The sequence below is a fragment of the Grampus griseus genome, assembly GCF_964374135.1.
Source record: "Grampus griseus genome assembly, chromosome: X".
In the NCBI taxonomy this organism is placed as follows: Eukaryota; Metazoa; Chordata; class Mammalia; order Artiodactyla; family Delphinidae; genus Grampus; species Grampus griseus.
The window spans coordinates 125944273-125956590 of NC_138999.1; the positions used below are offsets into that span (position 1 = coordinate 125944273).

The following is a 12318-nucleotide window of genomic DNA, read 5'->3' on the forward strand; positions in this document are numbered from 1 at the left end:
ACTCCCCCATCAAACATCTCATGCTACGTCTCTTTGGCAAGGTCTGGGCCTTGTGAAATATGCTGCCGAGATGAATACCCTGTGGACTTGCTTGTCGAAGCCTTCCCATATATGTTTCCCACTACAAAGTCATTACCCCTTCTGGAACCTTTCCTTTCTGATGCCCACACAGCTTGATTGAGCAGAATGGCCAATTCATCATCCCTGTTTATCTCCTGAGAGAGGAATTTACAGTTAAATTAGGATTCGAGTCAGATAGCACTGATGCAGATGTTTGGTTTTCCGGAGACCGTTAATCTGAATTAGTGAAAACTCTGATTTATGAAGTAGCCGTACAGAAAGGCAGCTGTAATCCTCTGAGGTTCATACAAGAGCTCTGTGACTGTGCCGCCGAGAGTAGGTCATTTCAGACCTGCCTTAAGGAGCAGATTGGATTGGGCAGAGGTCTCACACATTTTCTCTAAGGTCCAAACCATCTCCCTTAAAATCCCCTGTGCACTTTCATTTCATGAGGATCATAGTCTTTGAGCTGGAAGACACCTTAAAGATCATCCAACTCCTCTGTGGATCGATAATAGGAATCCTTATTGCCGGCTATCTGGTCACCTAAGGGTATCAAGCTCCCTGGCCCACAAAGCAGTGGCTTCTTTGTGCGGCCAGCTGTAGATTTTTAAGTCTTTTCTGATGTTGAAGTGAGATCTTTCCTGGCTAGATCTCTAATTCCTTGGTCCTAGTTTTACCTTGGAAGACTCTCAGAAGTAGCCCACTCCCTTGCCCATAGGACAGAGCTTCCGGTTTTTGAAGCTGTCATCACATGAACCGCCCCCCTCCCTGCCCCAGAGTCTCCTCTAGGCAAAGTAGTCCCAGTTCTTTCATGTGGCTTCCGGACTGTCTATCTAATGGTGTCACATACATATTGAGCCCTTGACTGCACAAGAGGCCTGGTCGGTGTAAGCGTAGAGAGACTGTCATGTCTAGAGATTAAGGTGCCTGAACTACCTCTTAAAACCCATCTTTTACGCGATTACTCCCATTCTTGAAGTAATAGAATCAGAGACAGAAATAGGATTCCGTGGAACTGACCTATACTTCCAACAAGAATCCAATCTCTGTCCCAGCTAAAAGCACTGGCGCTTATGCAACCTTAACCAAGCAAGAAGACAACTGCAGAATTTGTATGGGGAGGGAACTCCACAAACTGTGTGGAGTCACATCATTATGTCACAGGTAGAAAACGCCTTTCAAAAATGGGAATATTTGAAATTAAATATAGAAACGTTTGACAGTCAAAACCATCATCATAATACTTTGGTGCATATTATGTGAATATAATTAAGCAATTAATTTTAATTTTGGTTTATGTATATGGCAATGGAACATTTAAGAACTTAAATTTTACCATTAAAAAAAAAACACGCGAAAAAAATCCCATCTTTTCCCCCTAGTACTCTCAAGCTTCCACACTAGGGCCAATGCTGTCTGCAGAAGGCATCGTAAAGACCTCCCAAACTTCTCTCCCACTGGCCTGCTCTTTGATCCCCTTCTCTAGCCCTGGATTTCCCCACGAGGGTCATTGACTTGCTAAGGCAGCTTCTTTGCCCTCAGTCTGGCCCGTGACCGTGAAGACCTACCAAATGGGATTAGGATTAAAATGAGGCTTCACTCCGCTCAGTACAGACTGCTCACCCGATGAGCACAGTGGCAAAATCTGATCTTTGAAAAGGTTGAGCAGTTCACTTTGAAGTTGTTCACAAACGTAGGTCCTTTGAGAAGTTTTATTACATTCGGGGTGAAATCACAGAGTACACTTTTCATATTTACAGACTATGGAGTAGGTGGTTTCATATATTAAATGTTAATGGTTTTTAGTATCACCTATTATCTCTGTTGTAACCACTAGCATTCTTTTTAAAAGCAATTTATTAAAATATGAAAGCAAATGGTGCATGGGAAATAAGTCTAATGCAGTTGGGGAATGACGAATGTGGAAATTGCACATCCGTCCTTCATCTCCTAGGCGGAATCGAGCATTACGTGGGCTAGCATCCCTCATAGCCACTTTAATATACATTTGAAAAATAAACTAGCGACATATGAAAATAAATGTAGCAGAAGTGGGAATTTAAGTAGCTGAACAGCTAACGGGTTTCCCTCCCACCAATGCTGGCTCTTCGCTATTTCCAACTGTGCAACTGCTCTGAGAAAGCAATTCTTTCTCATAAAGATGTTGAAGTCCTTCACCCCCCTTCTGAGTTCTCACGGGGCCCTCTTTGAATTCAAGTCCACCGTCCCGCTCATCCCCAAGTATTTCTGTCCATCAGTGTGAGCATGAAAAGCTGACGTACCTCTCCCTGTTCTTTCTATACTTGTTTCCCCTAAGTGGTCACTGTCAACGTTGACTGGCCGTGAGATCCTTCCCGAGAACACAGCAATAGGTTTAGCTGTAGGAAGACTTAGGGAAAATAATTTCAGTTCTCATTTCACTGGATCTCAGTGAAGGCCACTCTTAGGTTTCAAATCATCTTTATTTCGTATTTGCGTCTATACATATATTTACGGTCAATTTTTCATATGTGGTTTCTGTCCACATCTACAATCTCTTAATCACAATTCTGAAATTCAAAAAGTTTTGAGAACTCTTATTTTCAGACAGACTCATTTGATGACAAAACCTGACCTAAACTGATGTGCACGTAATAATTTCAAGTCTTTATTTTTCTCATTGTGACTGTTAACTGCAGTAGTATGAATGAGTTTTATTAAAGGGTGCTTCCCAGATCCCACTGGGGAGTATTATATATGTGGTATAGCTACCATATTGCTTTTTTAATTAAAAAAAATGTGAATATCAAAATCCATCTCCCTTCCAAAGGCTTTGGATAAGGGACACCTGTATACAGACACACACACACACACAAACCATAAATTAATGTATAGATAGGAAAGAAAAGTAGGAAACAGCCTTTTCACGTGAAAGTCATAACCATGGGAGTACAAGTTAGATCTTAAGTCTCTCAATCCACCAGGCACTAGTCTGAGTATTGCTGCTGCTCTGTGCTGTGTCTGAAACTTTACTTGGGGGGAATTGAGGCCAGGCAGGCACAGCCTCTGGATTAGTTGCACTTAAAGCTTTTCCCTCCGTCTTTATTTAGTAACGAAAGACAAAAACAATTGATTAGATTTAGAGGGTACTTTGCATAAATATGCAAGGGTACTTTATGCATAAATACTAAAAAGGAATGCAGGGAACGAAGCGCACTGAGCGTATGTAGAGCCCTGGCTCCACACTCTCTCTCTCTCTCTCTCTCTCTCTCTCTCTCTCTCTCTCTCTCTCACACACACACACACACACACACACACACACACACTTTCCCAGGGGATAGAGTCCCCTATTTCTTCTGCTTCCCCTAATCTCTTGGTGTATTTGGCAGACGAATGAACTTGCAGATAGCATTTACTTAGCAGATAGCATTTTTAAATGAGCTTCGGCTATATGAAAGAAAAGAGCTACCTGGGAGATTAAAGGGGCCGTCTTCAGGGACGCGAGGCACACGTAATGCAAAAGCTGTACGCATTGGATGGTGACGGATGAGACACCCATGCTGGTTGGGGATCCTAGGCCTTCCCAGGCAGCAGCCGAGCATGGCTCCGGCTCAGCGGGCAAGAGCTGTAATGTTGAGAGCTAGGCTCCAGTGAGGGTGCGGGGTTGGGGCAGGCGAGGAATAATGGTCTCTGGCAGAGGGGGGCCTTAGAGTCCCTCTCTATCCAGTTTGAAGGTGGAGCCACAGGACCAGGTGCCCTCCAGGGCCAGGACTGGGTTTTCCAGGGAGAGCTGGGCAAGGAGCTGGGAGTCCGAGAGGCAGTGAGGTTTGGACGGCCAGCCAGGCGGATAGGAGGACCAGCCCAGCCCAGCAGCGAGTATGCTCTGGCCCCTAGCTCATCCCTGTCCGTGATTAAACTTCTCTCCAAAGAGGGGCCTGGGCTGATGAGACAGAGAACGGACAAGACCCCTCCCCGCCCCCCTCGAATTTAGAGCCCCATTTTGGAGTGAAAGCAGAACAAAACTAGTCCAAAGAGATGATGAGCAAAAGGACAGAAAGGCTATGACATGCCCCAGAGTGCCAAGAGGCAGCTGAGGTTGATTCGTCACGGGGCGCAGAAGGCAAACGATTAGTAAGGAAGAGTATGGACTGTCAATAAAGACAGCGGCAAGTGGTGTCCGTTTCCCAGTGCCTTGCTTTACAGATTTAAAATCAGTCATTAGAGACGGTTGGTCCTTTATGATCATACCTCCTGGTAAGGGTTCTAAGAAGCGTTTACAGAAATTCTGCTGGAGGAGGCCGAGAAGTGCGTCCTATCATCCCCTAATTCACATGGTCAACTCTGCTCACCTTGGGGCCGGGCGCTGGACACCTGGCCGCGAATATCTTTACACAGCCCTGCCCCCTGAGGGACCTGAGAGGCCACGGTCCCAGTCCCACTTCTGTATCTACTGATAGCTACGTGGCTGAGGCAAGCCCTCCCACTTCTCTGAACCTCAGTCTCCCATGATGAAAGCGAGGACTCAACTCGCCCCTTCTTGCCGAGAGGACAGTACTGTGCATATAGCTAAGATCAGAGCCCCTTGACAGACCTGTGGGTCACTCCCGGGGCCTCCTGTGAAATGGGATGGCAAGCTCCACTCACCTGCCCCTCACAAATCATCAGCCTGTATGCTGACCTGGGCTCTTTTCCAGCTGGTCTGAGACCAAGTGGTGTCGTTTTCCTTTCAGCCCGCTCTTGGCCACGCCTCAGCCCACACCTGCAGCACCAGCCAGCGGGGGATCCGGCAGCTCCAGTGACTCTGAGAGCAGCTCAGAGTCAGACTCAGACACTGAAAGCAGCACCACTGACAGTGAAGCCAATGAGGCGCCGCGCGTGGCCACGCCAGAGGTGGGTGACGGGCCGGGGCCCCAGCCACAGCTTACCTGCCCCGAGGCAGCACCTCCGACCTGCACACACACAACAATACAACAATCACAGTATTCCAGCGCGATGAGGGCTTCAGCACAGTATACACGTCAGAAAAGTACTCAGGTGTTCGATAGCATTTTGTTCTTCTAACACGTGTACTCGCGTGGTCCCTAACAGACATTTCTTTGCCGTGTGACTGATTCGCTGTGTGACTCACTCAACCACTCTGAGCCCTGAGCCTCCCCATTACTATTACACTGGACTAGTAATCACTGGGCTCGCAACTTCACCTTCCAGAGAATCAGCAAAGCCAGTCCAGACCCACTTCTAGCTCTGGGGACGCCACCCCTTCCTCTAGGTTGAAGTGATGAAAGTCCTTCGGCAAGTAAGACCCAAGAAGTGTGATGGTTGAAAGGTCACAGGTATTTCTTTTTTAATTTCAATTAATATTCTTCAAGTGTACTCGATGGTAATTCATGAAAACATTTCACACAGCCCCACAAAATACCAGAATTACAATCTGGAGTTAAAAACCCTGTCCTTCCCCTCTCATCCTCTCTGAGTACCAGCCTCTCAGTTCCCCTGAGCCTGCACCTCGTACAGCAAACAGATCCCTCCACGGCTCTGGAGGGATCTGTTTGTCAATAATCAGAAAAGAATAACAGAAGAAGATGTCATAGTAACATTACCGCTAATCATAATAGCTCACACTGCTTGAATGTAGATCACACGCCGGGCACCGTGAGAAGCTCGTGACTCGGATTCTCTCCTTTCATCCTCATAACAGCTCTATGGGGTCCTTGCTATTATTATCCCATTTTACAGATGAGAGAATAAGGTTCTGAGAGGGTAAGAAAGAACTTTCCCAAGATCTCACGGGCAGGACTGAAACCAGGGTCTGTGTGCTACCAGAGCTGGGGCCCTTAACCTCGCGCTCTGCTGCCGACAGTAGCAGCCGCTCCGATTGCCTTGACACTTACCTGCCGTTGCTCTGTGCAGGTTGGAATCACGGCTACTCAGAGTCTTTTGAATTCTGTCACCCTCTATTGGCTGGCGCCATAAGCCTCAGCTGATGCCTTTCAAAAAAGAGGAGTTCTAATAAAAATGATGGCTCTTTTAGTTCAACAGGCAGAATTCAGACTTGGGAATCAAGCACCCGAACTGACGCATCATTTCCATGGCTTAACGGCGGACGCTAATGTCTGCATGCGTGTCCCCGTAAATTGGTTATTGCCCATACACCGAGGAAAGTACAGTGTTTTTTTGGAAGTCAAATCTTTTCATCCTTCAGTGAAAATACAGAAGGCCTCTTCTTTTTGCAGTGAATTACAGCATCGTATAGGAGGCCCTGGCAGTCTGGCAGAGAGAAAGCCTTTCCTTTAGAATTACAATTGAGGCACGCTTACATTTCTTTTCAGGACCAGAGATCACTACCTCGGCCTCCTGGTAAGAGGTTGAGTAATGAGTCCCGCCAAAGGACTTTGGGAACCAGATTCCCTCCCAGGCCTCCCTGCCCACTCTCTGGAAAAACTCTCTGTGAATAATTCCTTCCTTGCTGGCCAAAGTAGGGGATAGTTTCAGAAGAGCAGTGGAACTTAGTTTAAATAAGTAGATTGGAGCCGTCTAGGGAACGTGATGAATGTGAAGTCCATGTATGTTTCTTAACGTGTGAATGGTCACTTAACAGCCCAAGCTTTTATCACCCAACAGTCAGTGCACTGAGGGTCCTCCTGACTTCCTTCCAAAGGTGAAATTCATTCTTGCCACTGTTTCTCAACCTGCAGCCTGAGCCGCCCTCCACCAACAAGTGGCAGCTGGACAAATGGCTTAACAAAGTGACATCTCAGAACAAGTCGTTTATTTGCGGCCAAAATGAAACACCCATGGAGACGATCTCTGTACCTCCTCCAATCATACAGCCAATGGAAGTCCAGGTCAAGGTGAAGCCAAACCCCAGCCAGGTCCTGGCTGAACCCAAAGAGAGGCCTCTCCTCAGTCTTATCAGGGAGAAAGCCCGTCCGCGGCCCACCCCCAAAATCCCAGAAACAAAGGCTGTGAAGCATAAATTGTCGACAACTCTCGAGACAGCATCTCAAAGGACAATTGGCAAAAAACAGCCCAAGAGGGGGGAGAAGAACCCCAGCACTGAGGAATTTACCTGGCCCAAACCAAATATCTCCAGCAGCACTCCCAAAGAAAAGGAAAGCATGGAGCTTCCTGAGCCCCCGAGAGGCCGCAACAAAGCCGCCGCCCACAAGCCGGTCCCTAGGAAGGAACCGAGGCCCAGCATCCCCTTGGCCGCCGAGAAGAAGAAGTACCGAGGGCCCGGCAAGATCGTGCCGAAGTCCCGGGAGTTCATTGAAACCGACTCGTCTACGTCTGATTCCAACACAGATCAGGAAGAGACCCTGCAGATCAAAGTCCTGCCTCCTTGCATGGCTCCTGGGGGCAACACTGCCAAGTCCAAGGACACCTGCGGGCCCAGCCTGACCCTCAGCACCTTCAGCAGCAGCAACCCGCCCGTCCCCAGTGACGAGCCTACTTTTTCACCCATCCCTGTCATGCAGACCGAGCCTCTGTCTCCTCTCCGAGATCACGAGAATCTGAAAAATCTCTGGGTGAAGATTGACCTCGACCTACTGTCTCGAGTGCCTGGCCACAACTCACTGCAGGCGGCGCCGGCCAAGCCGGACCACAAGGAGACAGCCTCAAAGCCCAGGCGGCAGGCAGCTGCCGCCACTGCTGCGGATAAAGCGGCCCCCAAGGGCAAGCGTAAGCACAAGGTAAGCCGTCGGGTGTGGCCTGCCACGCGATCGGGAGCCGCGGCTGTCTGGGAGCTACTTTGGTCTTGAGTCTCCTTTTCCAGCAGGCTGGTGACAGTGGATTGCAGTCTTTGGGGAAGGCAGTGATGCTTTCCGTGGGGAATGCAGTATTTGACATGACCAGGGAGGAAGCGTTAGGGCTAATCGAGGTTTGCCAACCAACGTCAAGAGCGTCCAATATGGCACGTGATGTGTAGCGATGGAGACTATGGAGAGGCTCCTTCCCCAGGCAGCCAGATTCCTGGGTCATTATTCCGTAGTCCCCCACCGCACCAGCAGCAGCAGGGCACCAGGGATTCCTAAGGTCAACATGCATCCTCTAGGCCTTGTTCATTTCTCCATCCAAACATCAGCATCCCTGCAACCCAGTTATATGTTGATCATCCTGGCTCCTACTAGACACACGTTCTGGCCAGCCTGCTTGGCCCCCTGACCTGTGTGGTCGGCTTGACTCGTAAAAACCTCACCTGCAAGACATTAGGGTTGGATTCCAGGGCTACAGATATAATCATAAGGTGAAACCCAGCATGGCCTCTTCCATTTCACGTCCATCTGGGGAAGTGAGTTTGTGTCCAGGAAGTTCGTTGTGTTGCATCTCTGGATCTCACAGTAGTCTTTTAGTGTAACGTCATCTCATGGTGATATCTGAGTAATATTATTTTGAATGACTGCCATGGGGAATCCTGCAAGGGTGGTTTAAGTCATCATCCACCTTTGAGATTCACAGACGGTGTTATCTCTGAGCTGTGCACCGACTTATTCAATGAGAGTATTCCAAACTAGGGACCAAAGTCTGGTCCAAAGGAGGACCAAAGAGTCTGATAGGACAAGGGACTGTTTCCCTGCTCTTAGTGATGACAGCAGCACAACCAGCAGTAAAAGTGGACCTTCAGAACCAGTACCTGAAGGTCCAAAGGTGTGCCTTGCATATGGTTAACTTCCTTGCATATTTTTGGTTGTAGAAGTGACCTTTATATGTTACCCTAACCCCCCAGGGTGCTTGGACGGGATTTATGCCGTGTTAGAATTGCAGTGTTAGTTTCTAAGCTACTCATTTGTGGAGGCGTTGTTGCTGGAAGAAGTGTCTGAAAACTATAGATTCTCTTCACTTTCGGTATGATATCCCTGTGCCACCCGATCAGAGGCTCACATCACAGCTTCACCCTCTCAGATGCCAGCTTCTTGATTGGAGTAGGCGAGGCAAGACTGATCGCTTTTCTGTCTGATCAAAGGTGCACTTTTAACTCCCCTACCTAGTCTAGGACTTAAAGTAGAAGCCAGCTGTCTCCCTTGCTCGTTGTTTTTAAATGTCTGCGTGTGCCATGGATTTCAAACTGTGTGTATTTTTTCTTCCTGTTAAAGCCAACAGAAGTTGCGGAGAAAATCCCTGAGAAGAAGCAGCGCCAGGAGGAGGCGGCCACCATCTGCCTGCTACCACCTTGCATCTCACCAGCTCCCCCCCAGAAACCTCCCAGCACTAAGGAGTGAGTTTGCCCTGGGCTGTATGATACTTTGCTTGTTCAGACTCTTAAGAAATCCCAAATGAACCCTTGGCCCGGGGGCAGGGGGTCCTGTCCCAGAGGAATGTTAGGTAAGAAACAGGAGTCTCTGAGTCCTGTCCTGACAGCAGTCTCTGACCACCAGTCTAACAAGGGTGGGATAAAGGGTGGCGCTCAGGCCGCCAGATTTGGGGTGTCTCCTTGAGCTTTTTAGCAACATTTCTTTATTCCAACTCAGACTGATGACCAAAAATCGGCGAAAGTGAACTTTTAGCGCTGAGTGAAGGGTAAGAGGAAGTAAATGAGTTTAAAAGGGGCGGCATCAAGAGACGCCTATCCCTTGAGCCAAATCACCTCCTTCTGGGCAACTTCCAGTTCTGATGGTGATAAATAAAAAGATTTCCCTGGAAAGCAACCCCTTGGCCTCAACAGGATGACTCAGCAGCCGCTTCCTCTTTGGTGTCATTTCTCAACGCTAATACGAAGCTTGAGGGCTAGCAGCTCCATGCTGAACTCCTCAGAGGCCCAGGGGAGGCCAGAGAGATGAGCTGTCTGGGAGTGCCCCCCAGCCCCAGGCAGCTCTGTGCTGGGAAAAGCCGGCTAGGGATGGACGCGTTAATGCCGATCGGCTGGTACCTCTTCTCCCATCTCCCTCTTTGCAGAAGGTACCAGAGTCAGGCAGGAGGCCTCCTTGTACCGTCCTCACTCACACGACCCCAGCCTTCCCTACCAAACACTGTGATGGAGTCCTTCTGTCTTACACCTATCATTTCCCCAACAATCGTGTCAGCTACTGGAACCATTCCGTCTGGATAATTATTGCCATAAATTCATTCAAAATTAGAGATTACTTCCATCAAAGACCAGTTTGGGAGCCTATTAGCAGCCCAGAGCAGAGAGGCAATATGGCCATAACTGCTGCTCACAATTGATTTCACAGATTACTGTTTAACATCAGTGATAGGACATCAATCTGCCACAGATAAGATGTCGGAAATAAGTTATCAGCTGACACTTGTTTGGATCCTTGTTGTTTAGAGATGAAAGGTGGGAAAAGACCAATGACCGCTAGATCCGCTCAGTATAATAAGGAGATTTGGCCCTAGGCTGCCCGTCTCCCTGTGGACCCGAAGCTCTTTGTGACAGGCATCTGTGTTCCCCGGCATAATTTGATCGGAAATATCCCTTCACATACTTGGAGTTCTCAGAATTAGTAACTCTTCCAGTGGAGCAAACCAGCCCTTTTTCCCCCAGGGTGGGCCAGGAATGTGGGGAAACAGACTTCTTTCCCAGTGGTCAAACACTGTCATTGCAGGGCCCTCCTCCTTTCCAAGGAGGAAGGGCTAAAGTGGTGTCCCTGTAGTGGCGGTACTGCCCCAGTTCCCAGATTCAATCTATTCGGGCCGGGCCACCTGAGGGCACAAGGAAGAGCCAGGGAACTGTGAAGCATTGCCACACCATCAGTCCCCATTGCGAGCCTCCTTCAGCGACCCAGTGATCTGTCACTGGTCCCCATTTCATGGAAGAGAGATGATCAAATATTAAATCGATGTCTAATAATTCAAATTCGTTCTCATAAAATGGTGTTTTACCTCACAGTCCTTACCATCTTTCTGCTCTTGTAGTAGTTCGGAGAGCAGTGTTTACCTAGTAGCATTTATCATTCAGGAAGGGCCTGGATCGGGTTCTTAACACTTGTCCGGCAAATCCATGTCTCCGGGAATATCTCGGGAGTTGAGGGAGAAGGAGCAGGACAGACCTCTCGGAGGTCTTCTCCTGGAAGCCCTCTCCTCAAGCTTTGTCTGCTCCTTTGTGCTTTGTTGACCCTTCAGACTAAATCCTTGGAAATTTCTATAAGATAACATTCACTTTTCTCAATGAATACTCTAAACCTAGCAAAGGATGCCACACCAGCCTATGACAGCTGGAGTTTCCCATCGTCCACCAGAAGGGCCCTGATGAGTTCCCTGCCCCTTCTTTGGGGCTTGAACCATCAGAAGGGCCTCTGAGGCATTAAATGGGGGACTCTCTTGTTTGCTGTCCTCCTATACAAGAGCCAGAGCCTATACAAGCGGTGCCCTTATAGTAAGAAGCCAAAATGGTGACAGAGTGGTCTCTAGAAAATGCTCCCTGGGTGTCTTCACCCAGGAAGTCGTTAAAGGCCACATGGTTCCAGGTCGCTATCATACAGATGGAAAGGGGGCCAGATGACTGTGCCCATTGCACTGAATGTACTGTACTGGGAACGATGTACCGTGTACAATGGCAGATGGGGAGGCCTAGCACAGCGATAGTTGCCAATGGCAAATGGACTGCCTCTAGGGAACAGCTCTTCCCCTCGCAGCCCACCCTCTTCTCCGGCAGCTCAGGTAGTGCAGGAGTGGTCATAGGTAAGGAACCCAGTCACTCCCGTAGATGCCACAGCAATGCTTGACTCCTTTCTATGTAAATTCCCCAAAGTCCGATTCCTCTGTAGTGATTACACTCAGCGTGGGCTGATGCTGGTGGAGCCTCCTCGTGGGCGTGCATCCTACTCCTTGTTTTCACCATTATTTTCATCAGGCATCACCACTATCTCAAAACGACTCTTCATGCCCAAGCAATTTTAAAAATCCATTGGCAAATATTTTGTAATTAGTTTTTTTTCTTTTGTCTTTTTTAAAATTAATTAATTTTATTTTTGGCCATGTTGGGTCTTCGTTTCTGTGCGAGGGCTTTCTCTAGTTGCGGAGAGCGGGGGCGACCCTTCATCGCGGTGCACGGGCCTCTCGCTATCGCGGCCTCTCTTGTTGCGGAGCACAGGCTTCAGACGCGCAGGCTCAGTAGTTGTGGCTCACGGGCCCAGTTGCTCCGCGGCATGTGGGTTCCTCCCAGATCAGGGCTCGAACCCGTGTCGCCTGCATTAGCAGGCAGATTCTCAACCACTGCACTACCAGGGAAGCCCCTGTAATTAATTTAAATCCATTAAGGTAATGGCAGAAACAGTGAATTTTCTGAAAATCCGGCTGCCTGACAAAAATTGACATAGGGCCGCATTTATGAAA

General features: G+C 48.5%; 1 protein-coding gene across 3 annotated transcripts in view; it reads left to right on the forward strand.

Moving 5' to 3' along the window:
• AFF2 (ALF transcription elongation factor 2) overlaps positions 1-12318 on the forward strand; it is a gene marked incomplete at both ends in the record, with an annotated part of 485583 nt that overhangs the window by 444682 nt on the left and 28583 nt on the right. For all 3 annotated transcript variants that reach the window (XM_082681834.1, XM_082681833.1, XM_082681835.1), the window contains 3 exons: positions 4773-4932; positions 6738-7736; positions 9138-9259. In XM_082681834.1, the coding sequence (XP_082537960.1) occupies positions 4773-4932; positions 6738-7736; positions 9138-9259 (1281 nt within the window). The remainder of the gene's footprint in view (positions 1-4772; positions 4933-6737; positions 7737-9137; positions 9260-12318) is intronic.